Source organism: Parus major, chromosome 1 (assembly GCF_001522545.3).
Source record: "Parus major isolate Abel chromosome 1, Parus_major1.1, whole genome shotgun sequence".
NCBI lineage: Eukaryota > Metazoa > Chordata > Aves > Passeriformes > Paridae > Parus > Parus major.
In genome coordinates this window covers 109,811,931-109,835,484 of record NC_031768.1, presented here as the reverse complement: position 1 = coordinate 109,835,484, position 23,554 = coordinate 109,811,931, and the positions used below count along the sequence as shown (strand labels likewise).

At 38.4% G+C, this 23,554-nt stretch overlaps 1 protein-coding gene across 6 annotated transcripts in view; it reads right to left on the bottom strand.

Moving 5' to 3' along the window:
* Positions 1 to 5,009: 5,009 nt before the first annotated feature.
* DCAF6 (DDB1 and CUL4 associated factor 6) overlaps positions 5,010 to 23,554 on the bottom strand; it is a 77,255-nt gene continuing 58,710 nt past the window's right edge. For 4 of the 6 annotated variants that reach the window (XM_015620389.3, XM_015620411.3, XM_033518782.1 and 1 more), the window contains 6 exons: positions 19,513 to 19,554; positions 13,914 to 14,052; positions 11,058 to 11,214; positions 9,460 to 9,548; positions 6,887 to 6,992; positions 5,010 to 5,483 (listed from right to left, as the gene is read on the bottom strand). In XM_015620389.3, coding sequence (XP_015475875.1) covers positions 5,419 to 5,483; positions 6,887 to 6,992; positions 9,460 to 9,548; positions 11,058 to 11,214; positions 13,914 to 14,052; positions 19,513 to 19,554 — 598 coding nt within the window. In that variant the 3' untranslated portion in view covers positions 5,010 to 5,418. The remainder of the gene's footprint in view (positions 5,484 to 6,886; positions 6,993 to 9,459; positions 9,549 to 11,057; positions 11,215 to 13,913; positions 14,053 to 19,512; positions 19,555 to 23,554) is intronic. The other 2 variants (XM_019005972.2, XM_015620424.3) reach the window with 1 other exon arrangement.

Here is a 23,554-nt window from a genome sequence, read left to right as displayed (position 1 = left end):
CGAGTTTCTGAGCCATCACATGGATTTTCAGCGTGGTGGGGGAAGTGTGTGACTGTCACCCTTCGTGGCACCCATGGCCCCAGAGCAGGCACACACCGTGGCTGTGAAGGAGAGGGGCTGGGAGTTGCTCCTGCCACAGGAAGGGGGAGCTGATGGAGGTGCTGACTGTAACTCTGGGGGTGGGCCAGTCTCCCTGCTCTTGGGGTGAGCAAGAGCTCCTGCCACAGAGAGAATACCCTTCTTCAGTCTCCTCATTGCACAACCTTGACATGCAATGGTAGCAGGTGCACAATATAATTATACCTAAAAAGAAAAAAATTTTCTTGAGAAAGATTGGAAATAATTTTTAAGTGGGTCTTACATGTTGCATCCTTGTGCCTGGAAAGCTTCTGTAGCACAACCAACATCCAAGCCAAATGGTTCTGTCACGGTGCCCAACACTATTTTTAAAGCCACATTCATTTAAAGACTTACAGAACTCTTCCTTGCTCTTTTTAATCCTGGGTAAAATAACCAGAAATTATTTTAAAGCATGGTACTTCCCCTTTGAATGCTCATGGATTTACACAGGTAACAGAACCAAACACTTTTCCCCATGAACAAAGTGATAAATGAGCATTTCTCAGAGCTGTCAGCTGACCACTGTAACATTAAGTCAGGAAGAATTAAAATGGGAGCCCCAAATCACCTTGCACAACTACTGAATGGTCATCACTCCCTCAGGAACAGAAACCCCATCTTGCAATTCGGCAAGTGTCACATTCAACCCACCACTAAAAGTACCTTGTGTTAATTATCATTCCTTTAGATGACTTAACTGTTACAGGTTTGTTTTAAAGTTTTTAAACCATGCAGTTTTTAACCAAATTTCTTTAGAAGTGAGGTGAGGTGGGGGAAAACACTGGAAACAGGGTCTGAGCATGGAGTCATCATCCATGCAGAGAGGAAGGAGAACTGCAGTGCTGTTTGAGAACAGCTGCAGATCCCCGGGGATTTGGTTTCCAATTAGTTACAAAGCCCATTAACAAATTCTATTTAGAGGGTTTTCCATTTAAGTGAGATTTTCCTAAATTAGCAGCCATCAGTTCTTATTTGGATAGTGAATCTGTCAAATTCCATGGATTATACTAGTGTACAGCCACCCTCCTGCAAAAAAAAAGGGCAGCATGATAATATGGTAGACTCATAATCAGAAAAAAAGCTTGCTTTAAAGAGTAGCATATCCCTACTTTTCCTATCAAAACACCTTGCTATGTGTTTTAGTAGTAGCTGTTTTGTGAACTTCAGTTTGCTCTGCCAGTAAAGGGAAATTAATCTAGAGGAGAGCATTGACAGAAAGTTCTTAAAAGGCAGTGAGAAGGTGGATGGTGTCATTTCATCAAAGAGAACAAAGCAAATGCAAATACTAAAAGGAACATTTAAACCTGAGGAAAATAAATCTCTATTACCTTAAATAACTCAGGCTCAGCAGTAGAGAATGTCACTGAGAAGACAAATTGGATTCTTACACAGATAAAGGTATTTGTGCACATTATAATTCATGGAAAGAACTTAAAATTGATTTCACCCCACATTTCAAAGACTAGTTCAATCTCGTGTTTAGGCAGGACATTGACCTCACAGATGCCTCCTGTGTCATTCCCTGAGCTTCAGCTGAGGCTTCTGGGGTCGGTCTCTTGCTGTGTGTGTGACTGGATCAGGAGGAATATGGGCTGGGACCCAACTGCTGCTAATTGCAGCTCATTTCTCAACTATGCTGCCAGCTCTGCCCACGAAACAGGACTATTCCCAAGGATTGTGAGTGATGGTCTGATCCTGGCTCAGTCAGATCTTCCCATAAAAAGACTGGCTCAGAATGGCTGAAAAGAATGGGAAAAGAATGGCTCAGCTCTCCCAGGCAGCCCCTCTGAGCATATCCATCTCCTGCAGACAACCACATACACTCACTGGTTATTTTGTTGGTGCAGGGTCTGTGAAACCCCTATTGAATATTTACTTCTGGAATTTCTTCCTCAAAAACATCATCTGGGGTATTCTCCAAGAGCTAAAGGTGTACACAGTAGCCTACTGTAACATTTATCTAATGCTTAGGTAAGGAAAACTCACAATCCAAGTGATGCAGGGTGCCTTTATCGAACATTGTCTTGCCTCCATTGGGGAGGGCACAAAGAGCAGAACTTAAGAGTAGTTTGAACAAGCTGAGCATCTTTGTCATTTAAAGAAGAGATTGTGTCCTCCAGAGACCATCTGCCCAGGATTCGACACCAAATTATTTACCAGGAATTGTAGCAACATATCAGAGAAGTTGCTTTTGATCTTTGCAATGGTCTTAAGGAATATCCTTCCTCGAAGTGAGCAGTGACAACCCTCGCTCTTCCCAGCACACAGGCACTGACAGTGCTGAAGTGCATGTGCAATCCTCACTCCACACAGCAGGAGAAGGTGTTCCCTGTATCCTTATCACCATCCTGTCCATCAAATTTGGGCTGTTACTAGACAGTAAAAACGTTTTGGATGTCTGCAAGTGCAGCAGGAACAGAGCACTAGAGGGAGCTCCGGCAGCACCACCCACCTCCGAGCCCCAGCCTGACACCAGACCTGAGCCCGAGATTTCCTTCTCAAGTTGTGAGGCTTTGGGGTGGTTTAAAAATCCTCTGCACATTTGAATAATATTTCCCAATATTCTTTTGCAACTGCAAACTCTGGAATTGCCAGCATTCCCCATTTCTGCCGACAGCTATTACTGTATGGTTCTAGGAACTCAGATTTAGCCCATTATATAAATGTAAATTTAAAAAAAAATTAAAAGCCAATCCAAACACTATAGATATCTTGGTTTTACACAAACTGCCTAAAAAGCTTCAGTGAAGTTTGAAAAATCCTCCAATATTAAACTTTTTTTCTTATTGAGATTAAATCATCTTCTTTTAATCAGTAAACCCACAGGTATTCATCAGGAATTAAAGCTAATATTTAGCCTTTGAATAAATAAGAGACATTTTGGGAATAATATGCTTATTGGGGAACTCTGGGGAAAAAAAAAGACAAGATTATTGCTGTTGGTATGTTCTTTGCTGGCAATTGCTATAACCAAAGCAAAAGTGGCAGAAGCAGCTTTTTTATTTTTAGAAAGACATCCACAGTGATTTTTTTAAACCTCTCTGGGGAAGACAAAAGCTATCCTTCTCCATATATTTATTTGAGGAAGAATTTATTCTCAAGGCAAAAAAAATTAATAATTTCTAAATAAGAAGAGTCAGGCTTCTGTAGAAACACCAGGGCTATTTTTTCAAAGAAAATATCTCAAAAATAATTTACAGAGAACCCAACTGCATCAAACATTACGTTACTCTATTTCATTCAAAAAATTGCTCAGGAGCCCCAGCAGTGGAGCAGACAACCCTACTTATCTGCACACTAAATACCACATATATATTTCCTGTTTAGTTCTTTTAAATCTAAGGAGAGCAGGACCCCTGTTATAAAAATTCAAAGTTAATTGACATGTGATAGAAAAACATTGCTGAGTGCAGTGCTATGAGCAGCAAGGTTTGAACAGTGCTAAACCACTGTGTTCCCCCCCTTCCCAATCAGATCTAGCACAAAGTCATAAAATATTCTTTCATTTCTTACTGATCTAAACATGCTTCACCAAAACATTATCTCATGAGAAAAACGTACAGTTATGCTCCCTTGTCCCACAGAAGGGCCACTTACTCCACAAGAAAAGACAGATATCTATATTAGCTGTTACCCTCACTCCATTCCCTTAACAACCAAACATCTTACCTTGACATTTTCTCCTCTCTCTTGTTGATGTTAGATACATTCTCGCACACTTAGCAGATCTCCATCCTCTGTTGCACAGGACAGAAGATGTGAAGTTTCCTGGGTTTCACAGCACTCCAGTGTTTGAGGTTTGAGCTTCTCAGCACCCTCTGCCTCCAAAAACTCCTTTCCCCAAGAGTTATTTTCTCCTTTGCCAGATTCTCTTCACTGCATTACTTTCAATTATTTCTTAAATTCTCCTTTATAACAAGCAAGGAAACCACCCAGCTTCCCTCATCCATCACCTCACTCTTTTCCTCTCCCCTCATGTTATTCTTCCCTTGCCCAAGGGACTATCTCCACTGTTACTGCCAGCTGAGTTCCATATAATTCCCACTTCTCCTCCCTCACAAATTTCTCTTTATCTCTTCCAGTTGTTTCAGTTTTCCCTTCTCCCAGTGTTTCTGTGCTTTATATCCCTTCATGTCCCTTCAGCATGCCTGCACTGTGAATCAGGACATCAGAATGTTGTGCTCAAGTTCTTTTTTATTTAGTGTGGGGAATGCCTTTTGTTGATGTTAGCAAAGTTTGTGCAGCTTGTGTGATGAATGTATATTTTAATGTCAACAGGGTAATGAAGCCTCACCCCCCCAATTTAGAATTCTTCCCAGCATTCTGTATTCCCAATAGAGCCTCTCAGCATCTGCCATCCTTGGCAAGAACTGCCATTGAGCAAACAGCTTTTTCCACTGCCCCACCTTCCTTCCTTCACTTTCTCTTCCCCTTTGCCATCCAAAAATCTGTGGAGGAAGGGTAAAGCCCATAAAACAGCCTGAACAGCCTTCCCAAATAATTACTCCTAGGAAACAACGCACAGGAGTTTTTAAATTCATGTTCCCTAAATCCAGTGGAAATTAAGAAGTACCTGCTGCTGTTGCAAAGAAGGCAAACTCACAGGTCTATCAGTGAAATACAACTATTGCAGCAGCATTACAGACCCAAGCACAGGGAATGGGAAGTGACATTTTACAATTGAGAGATAATTTTTGCCTACATATGTGTGGGAAATGCAAGAACCAAGAGACACAGGGTCTTAAAGGCCCCAGTGCTCACTGCAAGAAATAATTGTGTTTGCCACTTCACAAACACTGTAAGAAAAAACATAAATACTGCAAAGGCAGCAATGGGGTTGTACTTACAAGGTGATAAACCAATTGCTGCACAAAGAAAAACCACAGAACTACTTAAAACAACCAAATCTTTTAATTAGAAAGCAACAAACATGCAAACAGCAGGTATAGAAATTTATTTGAACCAACGTTTTTACTATCATGAAAGTTACTTTAAAACATTGATCCAAGCTCCCACATTTGCTGTTTAAGGAAAATATTGCACTTGGCATTTTCTAGCACCCCTCATACATGGCAAAACATTTTAAAAACATTTTTGCTTTTTTTAACTTGCACACTCTCCCAAGTCATGCACACAGTCATTCAAAAAAAAAGAAAAAAAAAAAAGAAAAAGAAAAAGAAAAGGTTAGGTTATCCAAAAGCAATACCTCAGAATTGCACTAAAGCTCTGTAAGGAAAAATATAATTAATGTCTTATACAAATTTCATTGACTTCCAGGTGCTCACACACAACTGTTGGTTACTCCTCATCTTCATTTTCATTTTCCTGGCCAGATCCTTCTGATCTGTCACCTTCCAATCGGTCTGCAAAACACAGATTTAGTAAAAAGAACTTGCAAAAAAAATTCTTTTTCTGGTAAATATTTATTACATGCTGTCTCCCTGGACTATTACAGAATGGGATATGACTGTGTTTTATGGTAGAAGAAAGTCTACAGCAGAGAGTGGGTAGAAATGTTACCACAAGAAAGGAGAAAAGGAGAAATACCCTAAAGGATTTCCAGGCATGAAAGCAAAATCTGTGTACAAAAGGAAAACCATAGCTGCTGACTGGCTGTCAGCACAGAAAAGATGAATGCAAGCATAACATTAAAATGAGATGGTGACTACAAGGGACAGAAGTGCTGGGGAGGTGAAACTACAATAGCTACTGTTAGAAATGTGAATAGTCCAGAAACTGGGGGATCACTGCCTGTCACTTCAATATATCAGAAAAAGTGCCTTTTGATGTAAATATTTAGAGAAGGGCAAATACAGAAATGTGTGGGGGAACATGACTGGCTCAAGACCAATCACTCAAGCCACATGAAGTCAGGTTTAGAAACACTCCACCCAGCCATAACAGATTTTTGCTGAAATTATTGTAACTGAAGTGTTGGGCTGTTCTTTTAGCATTTCACTCAAGAGAGATAAGAACAACTGAAGGAAACACAGGAGCATGGAGGTGTAGCACTGGGCTGGACACACGGCTCCCAGAGGTGAGAAAGGAGCAGCAGCTGCCACCAGGCAGTTTCCTTCACACCTCACCACTGTAAGGCACCGCTCTGTTCAGCCAGAGTCCCATATTCAGCATCTCCCATCACTTTCACCTTCATCTGCAGGTCTGTTGGGTTTTTGGCCCATATGCCATGCCAGCCACCCAGGACATCTCCTTGCTTCCTATACAGTGTGTGATGTCTCTCCACTGTCCTCCATCTCCAGCACCAACGTCCAGTTCCCACTGATGATTCCTCCCAAGCAACCCTCTCTCATCACCAGCTGCACCCCCATGGGAACTGGAAGGACATCCTGCTGCCCAGCAGCCTCAGCAATGCCCCCCACAGTCCTGAATCTTCACACCCTCCTTCACCCCTAGACAACTCCAAGCCCACAGTCACAGCCAATTTATCTTAAAATTCATTCCAGTCCTCCCCAACAGTTTTCCCATCACACAGCACCCACTGAAAAGATCATTCCCGAAGACTGTCTTTTTCAACATCTAAAAATACATTTTGCTCTTTGTTTTGATATAAAAAATAACAGCTGCAAAGATGTTGCAAGTCTCACACCAAAGAATTCCTAAGTACTTCTATTAAGAGACCCTTGAACAATCCTTGAGTCTTCTCACCAGCCCCAAGTACAGCCACAGACAGCTGAAGGTCTGGATGACTTCCCAATCAACCAGCTATTTCACAGTGTTGTGGATAAGCTCTTCAGAAGTCTCTCACCTGCTCTTATATGATTCAACGAAGCCAACATTCGGAGCATGAAGGAAGCTGGAACAGTGATGGTGTTTCTGGTCTCTTCCAGCATTAATTCATTACGAGTTATAACCTGGAGGCAGGGAAGGGGAAAAAACAGCATGAGAAATAAACACAGAATTATACTGCATCGATATGGCCTTGTAGATACAAAATTTCTGTGCAAAAGCCATTTTACAGAGTCCAAAATTACCCTAAGGGAGCAATATTTTAATAATTGCTATTGAATACTGTTGTCTGGGGTAAGAAAAGTCAGACAGTGGACCCTGCCTGCAGGTATTCAATTATCTGTTTAAAGAATATTCTAGTAAGATCATGGTTCCATTGTCCACATGCATGGCAGATACTAAGATGAGTGACTAAGAAAAACTTTGGAAATCTTTCATGAAGTAAAGCAGACTGATAAGAGAAAGTGCAGTTTCCAGATGGCAACTGTTGTAGAGAACAAAGTTCTAGCACCAGTGCTGGCCAAGAATGTGGGAAGGAAAAGAGATGAGGTTACCCTCAACTCCTACCTTCATGCTGCTTGAAACTTTTGGAGAAAATCCAAGGAACACAAGCCATTTTCTATCCCACTTCATGAACATTCTTTAGCTCATAATTCTTTGTAAACAGAGCTACAGCTTGCCTCTAAATGACTTGAAAGAGCTAGTTCCTACTGTCTCATTTTCATGGAAAAAAATATCCCCTAATGAATACTTTTAGCTCTCTTCCCTTATTCCTTCCTCATGGTACTTCCTTGCCATCCTTCTTTCTTCCTCCATAAATTCTAATCCCACACTGTAGTTTTTCTCATCTTTTAGACTATGTTTTTTATTATCATTAAGCAAAAGAATTTCTTTAGGTGGAGACAAGTTCTGACCATTCTTCAGTCTTTGCTCCCAGATCAGCTGCTGTAAGACAGGAAAATAATGCAATTCTTGTTCTCTCTGAGACTCTTCAAGCCTGTTCCTCTTGTGAGGAACACTTTCTTGCAAATGTTTACAGTGCCCTTCTTCCTTCCCAGTCAAATGACCTTTTTTCTGTCATTCTCACCTGTTTGCCAGGCACTTGGCACAGCTGATCACTCCCTAACAGAAGCAAACTGAGAAGATTTCTCCAGTGCATCATCAATAACCCCCCTGACAACCTGTTGCTGAGGCTTTTTCTCCATTCAGAGGTTTGTTCTCATCACCACTGTCTTTTCCTATTCACTAAGGTCATGGCCTCTCTCAATTTTACATACATTTCTGTATCTATATGGAACTTTCCTCAAACACAGTGTTTTCTCTCCAGACCTTCCTCCCTCTATGGAAAATTCAGTTCAGGTATGTTGGACACTTATTCCAGCCAAACATAACATGGTGAGAACTATTTTATTGCTATGAACATCTCCTGGCTCCTTCATAGGTATTTCAATACAGGGAGTAAATTAAAAAACAAAAGACATGTAAAATTACAAACAGCACTGCAGTCAATTTTTCTGACAGTTCTACATTTACTAAAGAAAACATAATAACTATCTAAATAATTTATAATTATTAGAAACAAAGTGAGGGAACTAAAGTACAGTAATTACTTTTAGCACACATTTATGTTTAGCAATACTTCTAAACCCCAAAGGGATGTCATGACTAAAGCTGTCACACAATATGCAAGGAAGTGTCACTTCTCTCAGTGCTAAAATAATGGGAAAGGTTCAAAACTCACAAGTGGAGGGTTTGGGGTTTTTTCAAGGGATGTGGGGTCGTGGCTAAGGGTTGTGTGTTTCTGTTTGTTTAAAATATATTTAGCACTACTATAGAGAAATAATGATAAAAAACCCCCAGTTTACTCTATCCATGCTGCCCAAGAGATTTCACAAAAAAAAACCCCAACCTGACCACCCCATAACCAAATCTGTCCTCTAACATTATTTACAGAAAACCATATAACATTTTGATACATTTTCTTATGTAAATCACTCAAATATGATTATTCAGCAGTCAGCTATGGCCACCCCAGGCCAGTTGCTATATCCAGTTATTGCTCTGAGGGCAACATGAAAATATTGAGTTACATAACTTCACATTGGACTTTTATAACTGATTTGGCTTGAAATGTTTGCTTTAGTCCATGAAGTTCCCATGTGCAATCTTAACCTTTAAGTCCCTTTTATGCCATTGAATATTTAATAGGATTGATTTTTGCACTCCCTGTTCTGTATATCCTTGTATTTCCTTCAATTTCCTTCATCTTCTTTCATTTATTTGTTTAGAGACAGGCACTATGTTCATTTATTAGCTCCTGCCAGTTTTCCATCTGTATCTAAGTGTTTACACTTCTTCCAACTCCTTTCATGTACATAATAGCAGATGATGTTATATAATTTCTGGGAGAGATGACGAAATGCAAAGTGCCCAGGATATGAAAGTCAGCTGTTCTGAAGGGCAGCTTTTTATTTGTAGCTCATTTGTTGAACATTAAATAACTCTGCTAATTCAATATCAGTAATTTGTACCAAAGGCTTTTATAGAATTAGAGATGCAACATTACCATGGAAAAGGAGGAAAGGTGCTTACCTCATCTGCAAGTTTTCTGTTAAAAATCTTGGATTCTTCCAGTGGCGACCAAATTTTTATATCATAATCAATACCCGAAGAGGCCAGAACTAGAAGTAAGCAACAGTAATTCTAAATTAAATGTGTTATGTGTTTATTGGTATTTTCTGCCCTTAGATGGAAGAAAAATACTTTACTTGAAGCATTTATTTGCAAATGTCAGATCTTATGCTGAACAGAGCTTGTAATTACCAAGTCTCCACATGAGATCTGCTCCATAGATTATATGGTTTTGAAAATATAAATATATATATGAAGAAAACAAATGCAAACATCAAGACCCCCCTATTTTAAATTTTAAAAAAATCACCAGAATATACAAAGAACAGAAGCAAAAACTAAGGGCAAATCCATCCATTTCTGCTGATAAGTATATGCATTAACAAATAGTAACAAAGCTTTAGGATTTGTAGACCTAGGTACAAAGGCAGAGCCAAGATAATTTCAAATAACCTTTGATAATTTCACTGAATTCCATGTAAATTTATTTGCTATTTAAATATAAAGATGCAATGGATGCTGTTATAAACAAAGTATGAAAAATATGAAAAGTTGCAGAACATTCTCTAGATCATTGTACAAAAACCACTGTAGGAAAATTCCACAGAAAAGTCTCAGTAGCTGGGAAGCTGAACAAGATTAACTGTCCTAGGAGGAGGATGAGCTCTCTTAATGACACCTTCAGAGTGTGGCAGAGAGACAGCCACACTCCAACAAATGTCAGCAAAGCTACAGGGCACTGTGAAAGGTGCTTCCAAAGGGAGTATCCAACTCAGGACATTTACAAGAACTCAATTTCAATTAAAAAGTTAAAAGTTCAAGGCTTTGCCTATGTATTCCATGTTCCCCCACACTGTTTGAAAAACCCCCAGCCTCTTCTAGTATTATTATAACAACTTTACTTGCTAATTTACTAACAGCTGACTCTCACTATACAGCCAGGTAAGCTGTGAAAAAAGAAATAACACAAATACTTTCCATGACTGTGTCAGAGGCTGGAGAATTGTTCAGACATGTGATTCCTACTACTGCTTTGGTCCATATTTTCTATGAAGGGCTCCCTACAAACACAAATTATTGGAATTTCTATGAATTTTATTAATTCTTCTAATCTCACAATGCCAGCGAGAGGGAGACACACACTTCCACTGCATTTTTTGAATAGAGCCAAGTAGAGACCAGATTCCAATATAATTTCCAAGTATTGCTGGCATTTCAGCAACCTCATATTTCCATCATTAGTGTCATAGAAAACATTTTATGTGTTGAGGGCAGAAAAAAACTCAGATTCTTCTTACTACATCTCACAATATTTCTCTAAATTTTGTGTCAGGAGCAGTTTGATTTCAATAAACTTTTGAGAAAGGAGGGATTTAAGGGCCAAAGGTCCTTAGTAAGAGGCAAAATTAAAAGCAGTATTATCTGAATTATGTGGGGAACCAAGAACAACAGTTCATTAATCATTGCATGGCTCTGTTGAGACAGAGTTTAAGACTGAGCTTTAAAATGTTTTAGTGCAGAGGAGCTGGACATGCAGAGTGTGAGAATGCTGCTCTTACTGGGGTCGAAGGGGTGAGGCTGCAGACAGTTCACCACATGGTTGTCAGCCTCCAGCAGCATGAGGTGCTCAGCAGTGTGGCGGTCCCAGATGAAAATGTGGCCGCAGTCTGAGCCACTCATGACAAAGTTGGATCCCCAAAAGTTGGCTTCCTTTATCTGCAAGAAAAACAAAACTTTGTATGACCCATCCAAGAGCACACTCTTGTGTCTGCACTAACAGTGCTGCTGAAGAAAAGCTCAGCCCATGCAGAAATGACATTTAAGAAATTTTAAAGGAAACATGTAAAGCAGAGTGATTAAAAAAATGAAAGTTCAGAAGGTTTTAGATTTCCAGAGCAAAGTAGCCGCTAATAGGAAAGAAAAGAGAAAGGAGATGGGGCAGACTGAACAGTTTGAAAGTAAATGCCAGCAGATCTGTCACTTTCTGAAGTCACAGAAATGATACTGGAGACAGGGGTATGCAATGGAGTTTTTAGGAAGAGTTTGGTTAAGTTAATGTTTGTGACACACTAATCCCTGGGGGGGATTTTCCATTACAGAGAACCAGGAGACAAGACAGAAGCTTATGAAACCTTCTTCAGAAATCACTTCTGATTTTACTCAGTGTAGGACCTCAAAATAACCATTGTTAAATGATATAAATTTGCTGTCCTATGTCCTCTACAGGTGAGAGGTTCGATGAGGTGGCAGAGGGGGAAGGGACATTGCTTCAACAACAGCCAGAAAACTCAGTTATGAGACTCCACAAGAGTCTGCTGTTTGTGCTGCAGGAAAAAGCCTGGAAGGCTGAAGTGTAGCCCTGTGTGCAGAATTGCTATTTTGAGAACCAGCAGTACCTCCTACAAACTCTTTTAATTGACATACAAGGGGCAGGAGGGGTACCTGTGCAAGCAGGAGTTTCCTGTGCAGCACCTTGCAGAGTTCACACAGACCATTTCCAACGTGGGAAGTTCAGTTTGGCTTTTAAGATCAACTCCAGCATAAGGGAGTTCAACTTTGAGTTTGAGACTATTTACACAGAATACTGCTATGAATTATTTTCCAGGTAAGACTCTAAAGAGGGCCATGCTTGGATCCTTATCTTTCTTTTGGCACACTTCCTACAGAAAATGCCCTGAAAAAAAGGGCAGAGACATTGCCTTGCTCTCTGTGATTTGCCTCAGCTACCTTGATACAGGTTCACTGGTAAGTTAAACCCTTATGCTCTTAGAAGTATGTGCTTTATATCCAGCATAAGTATGCCCAGCTTTAATTTTCAGGCTTGGTAGATCTTTGTCTATAAAATATGTCCCAATGACAGCAGTCAATGCAATAAAGTCATCCTGATGTCTAAAAATAAAACAGAGAAGCTGCATTCCTGTGATGAATTCAAATGTATTAATCTTTAAGAAGCTTTCATCTTTAGCTCCTTTTATATCTATTTTCATTATCCTGTTACATCTAGATTATCCCAAATAATAAAAAAATATTTAATTTTATATTTTAATTTTCAATTATGACCTCTTCCTATTTCCTTTGTATTCTCTTACTCATACTTCTCAATACTCATACAATCAAATTTTAGCACCACAAAAATGAACAGAACTAAAATTCATATTTAAAAATTTCAGTTTTCAAAAGTTTCTAAAAGTCACTGTTTTAAAAGCAGGACTATCAAAAAAGTAAGACTGCCAAATAAAGTTTTCAAAAGTAAAGAAGAATCAGAATTATTCCATTTTCCTGCATAACCTTAATTCACTATACATACATATACACACACCCATGTATATGTGAATATATACATAAAAAATATATACATATATATGTACAAATGGCTCATGTAATTGATAAGACAACTTTATCCCTGGGTTGCTCAGCTGTGTAGGCAACAAAGCTTTTTAAGCTGTCTCCTTCATAAATTTGAAAGGGAAATATCATTAGCCCTTTCCTTGCAGGAATGAAGGTATTACTCAAACCAGCAGATTAAAACGATATTTGCAACCACACAGACCAACAGGGAAAATAAAATTACATCTTCATTCATTCTATGCATTCCTTGCTATAGGTGCTTGTGTGAAATAAAAGGAAAAAGACCAACCCACATCCCCAAAAACCCAAACAAAAAAATCTGTTAAATAATCTATATAATAGCAGCTATGCAGACAGAGACTGAACTAAGACTTAGATGAACTCACTTTTAGTATCTTTTAACCACAAAGTGCCTGATGTCAGAACTTTTAAACTAATGGGGGTTTAAGTAATTAAAATCAATTTCTGAAATACAGTGGGAAATTCTGTCATTATTCAAAGTTTATTTTAAACTCTGTTGTTTGTGTAGACTGAAATATGTATTTAATGAAGCATTTTTCCAAGTGTAATCAAAGCTATTCATACAAACCCTAGAAAATGGCTTTTGGGGGTAAAGGGACTACTCCTCACATCAGCTGCAAATTAACACACCAGCTACTTTTGCAAAATACACCCAGAACTCAGAACTTCACATTTCAAAATATTGCAAAAACCAAAAGAAGCAGCAGCAAGGAAAGAAGCATCTGTTTTTCATGCACCATTGCTTTACAAACACAATAACTGCATTTTTCCTTAAAATACAGCATTTTGTGTGAAAAAGACAAGGCCTCTAGTAGCTAAATTATAATTTAATAACGAGCACTAGTTCCTTTTTTTTTTTTTAATTCAGAGATGTCAAGGTTCTTCAAAACTGTGATTTAATGCTCACTTTCCCTTCCACGCTCTTTAAAAGTTCAAGATTAAATAATAATTTGAAACAGCTTGGAAGGGAAAGTGAGGACTGAATGATAACACGGAAGGCAGGTACACGTTAGGTCACTTAAGCCCATAAAGCACGGAGTTTGTACCATGGTCCGGGAGTTGCGGTGGCCTTTATAAACCATCTTTATCAAGGGCCGCCTGATATTCAGCGTTTCCAGCTCCTCCATCTCCTTCCTCTCCTTCCTCCTCCTGAAGAGCTCCTGGATGCGGGCGACAGCCGATCGCCTGGGAATTCCAGAGACAACAGCACTGAGAGCCCCATCCCACACACTGCAAGGGGCTCTCAAAAGTCATCATTAGGCACTCCAACACATTCTCCATGAGTTTGACACAGACACCAACATTATCCCAACTGTAAAATTACAGACTTGAGTTTTTTCCATCCTGGCTTACAACAAGAATAGCATGCAAGACAGTGGAATGTCAAGTGATGCCAGGTTTTATTCCCCCTCTGTAGAACAAACTTCAGCTGCTGGCAAAATTCACATGCTATTTTATTTTCATCCTCCACCCATATTGAGGTAGCAAAATTCTGAAGTGATAAAAAAAAAAAAAAAAATCTATGCCAGAGAAGAAGTTTCTAAACTTTAAAAAGCCATTAAGGATCTAATTTGTCTCACAGTGTGATTTGGTTATTCATAAGATTTTGTCCAATGTATTTCTTATCATTATTTCTCTATGACAAGACTTAAGATTTAGATAGCTTTTAAAAAGTTCTAAGCACTTTAGTACTAAGGCTAAAGATGATTTGAGATCAATTATTGGAGCACCTATCCCATATAGTAGCAGTAAGGATTACAGCTGCAGATTCCTAAAATAACAGAGGAAAAAAAAAAAGCCAAATTATATATAATTTGTTTTGGGAATGTTTAATTCCAGGAATTAATTTTTTAATTAATCTGTGAACCTTGGTGTCAAATTTTTCCTGCTTAGCTCTTCAGTTTGCAGAGCCCCATAATTCCAGCTATGACCAGACAGTCACATCTCAGTTATTTTTCTTCTGTCATTCCTTGTCATTATTAGCTTTGAGGTCCTGAACACAGTCCTAGGGGAATGTCACTCTCAAGAAGAAGCAGGTATGGATTTTAGCAGAATGCAAGGAGTAAAACTATTACAGCAATTTATATGATCCTAAAATTTAAACTGATCCAGGAACCTCACTACACTGCTGCCAGAAAGTAACCTGAATTTGTTTTTAAGTAATGTTTTCCAGCGTTTCTGTCACTGATCCTGGAGACTCCAGAAACAAGTCCTCTACTCCAGAAAATCCCCCACCAGATCTATCTCATAACTAGTTCTCTCAGCCAAATGATCTGCTTAGATTTTTGTCCATATTTTGCCATAGGAGAAAGTTGCAACAAAAAGTTAAGGTGAAATAAACTTTATGCTACAGCTAAGCAAAGAAGGAAAAGGAATGCAAGTCATTAATGGAAATTTATTTACTATAAAAACAAATAAACTAAAAAATCACACGCTGTTTTACTAAGACAGATCACCTAATACAGCTAAGCTTTCAAAAATAAATTTTAGTACTTTTCTATAGAAAGCAGAAGAGTTTTGAAAGCACCAGCCAATAGATCCACTTAACAGTGTGTTATTAATTGTGCATTTCTTAGATGTTTGCCTAGCAAACAGCCCCAGAAAAAGTAGACTACTACTACTTTCTTGGTGAGAGTTTTCTATCCTTTCAATCCCTAGGCAATTTCCTGGTTCATTCTTTTTATACTACAGTAAAAAAATACACTGTATTTTTTAGTTAGTCCTTATAATTTGCTGAGTTTCAACTTTAATCTTCAACAGATTTAAGAGAGTTCTTTGCAACATCTCCGTAACACAGAGGGGAAAAAAAAAGAAGCCTACATTCTTTATCTGCTGTGCTTTAAATATCACTCAGTTATTTTCCTCACCAGTTTGCTTCTACATAAAGGAAAAATGGTGGCATGCACATGATAGGCTGCATCAAACACTTACAGAAACTTTAAACCATTTTTTGTGCAGCTTTGGGTTTTACTTGCTTTTTTTAAAAAAATGGTTTGTGTGAGAAAGTAAAAGCATCTATCATCTACCATGATTGATTTTTGTAATTTTTGTGCATTTACTCACACTAATTAACTAAAGATGTGCAGTGAAGAAGCTGGGAAGTTAAACATCATTAGGACTGACAGAGTAGTTGACTGGTCCAGCTGTTTCAGAAGGGTTTTAAACATCATTAGGACTGACAGAGCAGTTGACTGGTCCAGCTGTTTCGGAAGGGTTACGTGCTGGACAGCAGTAACAAGTCTTGGGATTAGAAAATGGTATTAAAGTAGCTAATTGGTACAGCAAAGTATTTTCTCACACAATTTTTCATCCAAACAGTTCTAGGAGAATGAATCTCCTCTTCTCCATTCCCCTAGGTTGAAATATGCAGATATCACAAAAAACCTCAATACTACTCAGCAATCAGAATCATGCATTTTTAAATAAGAGCAGAAGCACAGAAGCAACTTTTGGTTAAAACTGTCTTTCAACTAAATGGAGCTCTGAATTTAACCTCCTCATTTGGGGCCTTATTTTAAAAGGCAGGAGTGGATTTCTATTTAGTTATCTTGTGAAGTCAGTGGTTACCTTCAGCAGGGAGAAGACAGCCAGGCACACACAGCTCTAACTGTCACACTGTGATAGAGCCCTGCAGAAAGCAAGAACATGGAGAGGCAAGTCTGCTCCAGAAAACATAAATATAAGCCCAGCTTAGTGACATTTCAGAACAATACAGGAAAAAGCCTTTTCTCTGAGAGGTATTACTTGTTGATAACTACTCTGATAACTATAGATGTTCTGTACATTGTTTTAAGTCATATATGCACAAGAATTTTAAAATCTGGCATAGCTGTTTTCATTTGTATTTGTGATGAGCAATTCCTGTCTTTGCCAACAAAAACACAGATAGCAGCCTCATCCCTTGGAGCATCAGCAGGTAGAGAACTGTGCTGTGCAGCTTGAACTGTTCTGAGGTTCAGCTTGAGCTGAGCCTGGCTGAGAGCTGCTGCTTCCCTTCCAAACTGCTCTTCCAAGCACAGAATGTCAGACAATGGAATTTATGCATTTATTGTGTCGGCACTCCTCAGGCAGCCCCATCAATGGGTACAGTTCTAGGAAATATTCACAGAGCACTGCTTTTCCTCTTATGATCAGCCAGGTTTGAAGTCCTTTTGAAGTTAATTGTTGTAATTAATTATCAAAAGTCAAATTAAGCCCAAGATGAATAGAATAGGGATTCAGAAGTGAAGCCATATTTTTTTAGTTAAGCATAGGTTCAAGAGAAGCAAACCCACAGAAATCCCACAATGCAAACTGATCCACAGCTATATATTATAAATGGAGAGAAATGGAAAATATGTATACACGTAAGTCTAAAAATATATAAGTTGTCACATAGGGCATTTTTTTAAAAACAAGAATCTGTACAATTTGCACAATTAAATAACTGGTTTGTTTGTGAAAGTACAATAATGTAGTGGCTGCCATAAAACTCATCTGGTCCCTGAGATAACCCTGCTTCTTCCAAACACCATTATCCCAGACTGATAATGGTCAGCCTCCTGAGCCCAGCTGGGTGCAGAGCTCACGTCTCCCTGCTTCCTTGATCCATCCCTCTTGTCTCAGCTCTGCACTGAGTATTGAGCTCAGTATTGATTCCTTCAGTACTGAGGATTTTTGTCACTTCTCAGGTCTACAGATGTACTCACACACAGACAAACATGGTCTTGTTTTCACAGTAGACAGCTTTGGGCTGCAAGGGAACTTAAAAATCATCCCCCAAGCCCCTGCCAGGGGCAGAGACCTCTTTCACTGGACCAGAGGACCACAAACCCTGATTCCTTCTCTTAAGCTCTTTGATGTTAACATCTTATTTTTTATCCACTCGTTGCCATCTTCTCCTTTGAACTATTTTTCCTATCCAGAACAATTGCAGAGAACATAAGGCTTATAACCATTAACTTAGATCTTATTTCTCCAGTGCCTTACGGTCATTTGGACAATGCTCTCAGGAACATGGTGGGATTCCTGGGGGAGTCCAACTGAGTTGGACTCAATTGAGGGTCCCTTCCAGCTCAGGGCATTCCATGATTCTGATATGATTTGTGTATCTAAACCATCACAGCAAACTTTGATCCAGGTCTGTCATTTCTTCATTGTAAAGGAATCCACCTGCCAGCTACCACTGTCCTGCCCAAGAATTCCAAAGGCTTGTCTTAACCACCCTGCTGAAATAGATTCCTTGACTAATGCCAACATTTGATAATATTTCTGATACTAATTACTTCCTTTAGGAGCCTCTGAACCTGTGGAAGAGATTTACTGCTGCTGTCAAATTTCAAGCATTAAGAAAGCTCAACACCAAAGGCAAAACCATCCTGTTAACAGCAGCACACTGACACTACCCCTAAAGCCCAAGGTACTTCACTGCTGATCATACAAAAACAGATGTTTGCTATAATGCCCTCCTAGGGAATTTCCCAGCTTTCAAACACAATCAAGGTTTAAACTATTCTCAGTTACAAAAAAATTTTAAATTTTCACCTGGTATGCTGCTGAATGATGATGAAAAGCAGAGAAAAAAACACTGATAAAAAATTCTGTGCTGAATGCATCATTTATTTTATATTAAATTTATTGCAATATGAAACTAATATTCCCCTGGGCTGTGCTGAAGAGCTAAAGAACTCCTTGGTAAGTATGCTGAACATAGAAAGAATGCCTATTGTAAAATTCGAAGTACAAACAGCAGAGATTCCTGAATGTCTAAGAAAACTGTCAGGTTAAATCCAGGTATTCCAGTTGCAGCTAAGATGAAAATATAAGACAAAGAAATACAGATCTGCACTACTTTCCTGGAGGCATTTAAAATACAGGACTCAGGCTAAATCTTTTATGGAACCTCATCCTGCACCTTTGCCTTTGCAGCCACAGGAAGCCAAGATGTTAATTTTCATCATTATAACAACTTTGGGCCATTTCCCCTCTGGATGGCCTCTGGCTGAAATCACAGCAGAGAGTTCCTCCCTCTTAGGGCATGTGGCCAAACACAATTACCCAAATTGCCTTACATGTTCTTACAACTGCTTCCTTCAAGTATTTAAATGAAGAATATGAGATCAAGTGATTTTTTTCATTTAACTTCCTTAAAAGCAGTATTGTATAAAATTTAGCATCAATCTTGCTAAATGTATATTATCTATAACTCTAATACTTATGCTTAGTTCCATAACTTTCTTCAAGTGAAAAATATAAATGGTTTTTGATCCACGTAGTCTTATATTTTTGTCCAGAACTGGATGTTCTCTACTACCAGACAAAGCAAGTCAGCAGTAGCCCATGCAAATATAACTTGTTCCTCAGCAGCTCAATTAAAAAAAAATAAAAGGTATTTCTTTTCACAAACTACACACTTTTCAAATTCCATTAATTTCTATGGCACACGATAAAAATGTTAATAGGTTGTAAAATGGATACACTGCCATTTCTTTTCAATTTCCATGCAATGCATGCAGCTAAATATAACTCAAGCAATATGCTCTGTAATTCATAGCATTTGAAGTACAGCAGTTCTTAAAATGCCAGTTAGATATGAAAAACAAGAACCTGATAAATCCAATATATGGCAATAAAAAGGAGGAGGGGAGGAATAAAATAATTAATTACCTCATTATTCTATCACCTATCGCTGTTCCTCTGATATTATATCTAGTAAAGGGAATAACAACTGAAGTCATTCACAAATGCTGGGTACCATGTTTTTCAAAGGTTAGCATCTCTTACAAAATGTGCTCTATGAATTCCAACTGAGAAGGCTCCTTCCCAGTGTATGAGTCAGTATATGAGACTACTTGGATTTCAGCAAAAATAGTATTCAGATTATGTAACAGCACACAAAGTTAAGTTATAAAATGCAGTAACTCTTCATAGATCACAGCAGCTGTATCGTCATTTCCATTTTACATTCATATTTCTTTAGATTTGAAAACCTACTAGTTGTAGCTTTTACCAGGCTTAGCCCCTGCCCCCAGATCAACTTCAAAGTCCAAACAAAATTAATTCAGTCATTTAAGGAGGAAATCAGCCCTCAGAGAGCTGTTTTGATTAATTTGTGAAATTTAAGATCAATCCATTAAAAACTGCACTCTCTGTGTATGAAGAACATTTTGCATAATTTTTTTTCCCTCCCACAGATTACAAGGTACCACCCTCTGTTTGAACTAAACTTGCTGGACCCAGAAAGTTTTAAAGAAGAAATGCCCTTGCATATGTTCAGACTGAAAGACCTGCACATATTGTCTTATTTGTCAGAGAAGGCACCTTTTCCTGGGGATTCCCTAAAATGCACATGAGGTTATTTAGTCTGGTAAGTATCTAGCTAAACTGCTCTGCTGTACAGAAGAGGTTTTAATTTATTTTGTTTTTAATTTTAACATATTCTGTGCACTTACTTATCCATTTTGTTAAAAAGACACTGCATTGACTGGCCCAACAACATGAAAAAATGAAATAACTGCTTAGCTTCTTTTAGCCACTTGTGGAGACCATTCCTATCGTAATGCTCAGTGGCTACAGAAATGCTGCTGAAAATAGTCAGATGTTATGTTTTCAATTATTTCTTTTAAAGAAATGTCCTTCTGTGTCAAAACTCTTCCTAGCTGACTCTTAGTCAACATGCAGCTGACTTAGCCAATCAACCAAAGGATCATGGTATTTCTCCACATTTTGCTGCTACTATTTAAAGTCCTTTTCAAAATATTAAAGCAGGTGCAGACTTTGCCCATTCCTTCCTGATAGCTCAGTTTCAGGTTAGCTGGTGAGAAATTACCTATCCTCATTATGTTTTGAGATTTATAAGCATCCACAATATGAGATTATGTCTCTTGTATCTATTTTTAGATTATTTGAGAAAAAATTCAAACCCTCAGCTTAAAAACATTACAACTTGGATTTGTACTCAAATAATATTCAAATAATGGAAGCCTGGTACAACTAGATTTTCAAAATAAACAGATTTAATAAATCTGTTTTCAGATTTAATAAATCTGAAATCTCTATCAATTTGACTAAAAATTAGGTGAGATGCAGCAGGAAGTTCTCAATTCATTTAGAGCTCTGTTTAACAGAGGTATCAGAAGGGTATTGCTGCCACTTTTTTTTCCTTAAGAGGAAGCTACAGATCATGTTTTCAGAATCAGACATCTACCCTTCTTTTTCAGTTGAGAAAGCTGTACTTCACAGTGGGAAAATGCCTCTGAGATATTTTTCTTTATCTTGAGTTTTTCCACCTGTAGAGTTTCTGCTCAATGTAAACAAGAGCTACTTGATTTATAAGAAAACACAGCCTAAAGAAAAAAAAATTGATTGTTGACAAAGCCAGTAATGCTACATCTTGGAAAAGGCTTGTTAGTCAAACAGTTTTTAGCATTCTGTTTCAGAAGGTTGCAACAGCCTTTTTAAATTTTTTTGTCCCATAGAAAAATGAAACTTTTTTCCTCATTACATAAAATATCTTCACAAAAGGTAGATTATTGCAGGCTAGTCTTTCTTCTTCAGAAAAAAAATCCACAACAAAACCAAACCCACAAAAAAAAGACCAAAGCAGCTCCCCCTAAGTATTTTCCAGAGGAAAAAAAAAATCTACTTTATTACTCAGATATTAATGCCATTAATTATCTTATGACACAGTGGAAAGTATTAGATAAACTTTAAAAAATGAGATTTAGTAAAGGAATGGTTAGGTAACACAATTTACTGAGTGAGGAAAGAGATAAGAAGCCTACAGAAAGCATCCTGGTGGAGTGGAGCCCCAGACTTGCAGGCAGTTTTGTGCCAGGTATTGCTAATGGTCCTTGAGCAGGGTATAGGAATGGAATCATGCAGCACATTGAGGGTGGGGAGCTTATTAATGGGGAGGGCACTGAGGGCCTTGAGAAAAAGAAAATCAGCAGTATAAAATTGAGTTGTATATCTCTGAGATTCCTTCTGGTGAAGGGGAACACTCATTAATTAGGAATGACAAAGTAGGAAAGGGTGCAGGTTGCTGGGCTTGTATCTGAGCATGAGCCCCCACTGGAACAGCAAGAGAGGAGGAGGACACAGCTCCAGCTCAGAGAATCCTCTCTAGACCAGGAGTGACAGCCACAGAATCACTCCAGCAAAACACAAAGAGTGCAGGGGGGCTGGGCTGCCACATTCAGGCAAGAAGTGAAACATGAAGAGGAGACAGAAACCAGCATGATGGCAGGAAACCCAGGAATTTTTACTGCTAAGAGTGAGAAAAACCTGGCACTCAGTCTAAGGAGACAAAACCTGAAAATGGACAGGATGAACATCATTCAATGATGAGCACTGGACGTGAAAAATTATTTCAATCAAAGCAGAATGTTAGCACGGAACAAAATGACCAATTTTAGTTCATGTATATCCAAGGTAGCAGCAATGTTTTGAGTTAGCTTCCTACTTGTTAAGGGACATGAAGGATTGTAATCAAATTTGATCAGTTTGTCAAAGGGATTTTAGGCTATAATAACTGTCATAGTACTAGTAGAGAGGACTTCCAGTTCCTTTCACTCTAATATGAGATATAAATACTAATAGGACTTAGAGCTATAGCCTTTAAGCCCATCAGTGTCTGCTCTCTTTCTGGAAATCCAAATTCCTTTGAGCACACACAGGATGTCTTACTTTTCCTTAGTATCTCAGAGTGCATTTGGAAACTCCTGAAACCTGAAGAATAGCAGGGAATGTAATGCTCAGAAGTTAAACTGGAAAACTTCACTGCTTTCACACACACAAAAGCAGAACAAAATGGTCTGGTCAGGCATTAAACCTGAGCAATGAAAATTTCCTGCAGGAAATTCTACACCAACACTGGCTACAAAGCAATTTTTTTCAGATTTTATTTGAGGGAAGAATAGAGGACTGCATAAAGGATTTTAATTACATCATTCTTTTAGTTGAATGATCTTTCTTAGGTGACAAATTTAAACTGTTACAGGAAGAAATCTCACCACACAGAGAGGAAAGAAGGCATGTCAGATAAATTGTAACTTCAATTAGGATGTCCCCACTAGTGGGAAATGGTAACAGCTGTGTGATACCTGGAAGTGTCATTCTTATCACATTGCTACAGAAACTATTACATCGTAGAGACAACATGGTGCATGAAGAGAAGCTATGAATCCTGCTTGAAAATGGAGATGGAATTAAAATTGCAGGCCTTTTCACAGCTTGCTCTTCAATCACTGGATCATAATGAACATTGACTCTGCAGGGGAAAATATTTCTGCCATTCCATATCTGCCTACAAATACTTAGTACTGCATGGAAAGTTAATGGATTAAGATAGAATCTGTGTATATTGGCTTCTTCATAAACACTGTCATTTGGGGAGCAGAATTACTTGTGCTTTGTAATAAACAACCACTGACTGCTCTTTTTGTCACTACTGACAATGTTGTCTCTATTTCAACTGCAAATTATTCAAAATCTTCTCTAGAAACAACTGTTAAATTCTTCCTGATTTCCTAATGAATATATATTGCAAATTCCTGTGAAGAATTTGCATTTCTAGCATAAAAAATTAATAGCACTGTCTCTGAACAGGAGTAAAGCAAAGGTATCTGACATGAGGTTAAATTACATCTAAAGCTAGTAAAAAAGGTCTTGTCTGAAGTCGAACAACAGAAATGTTGCTTAAATAATT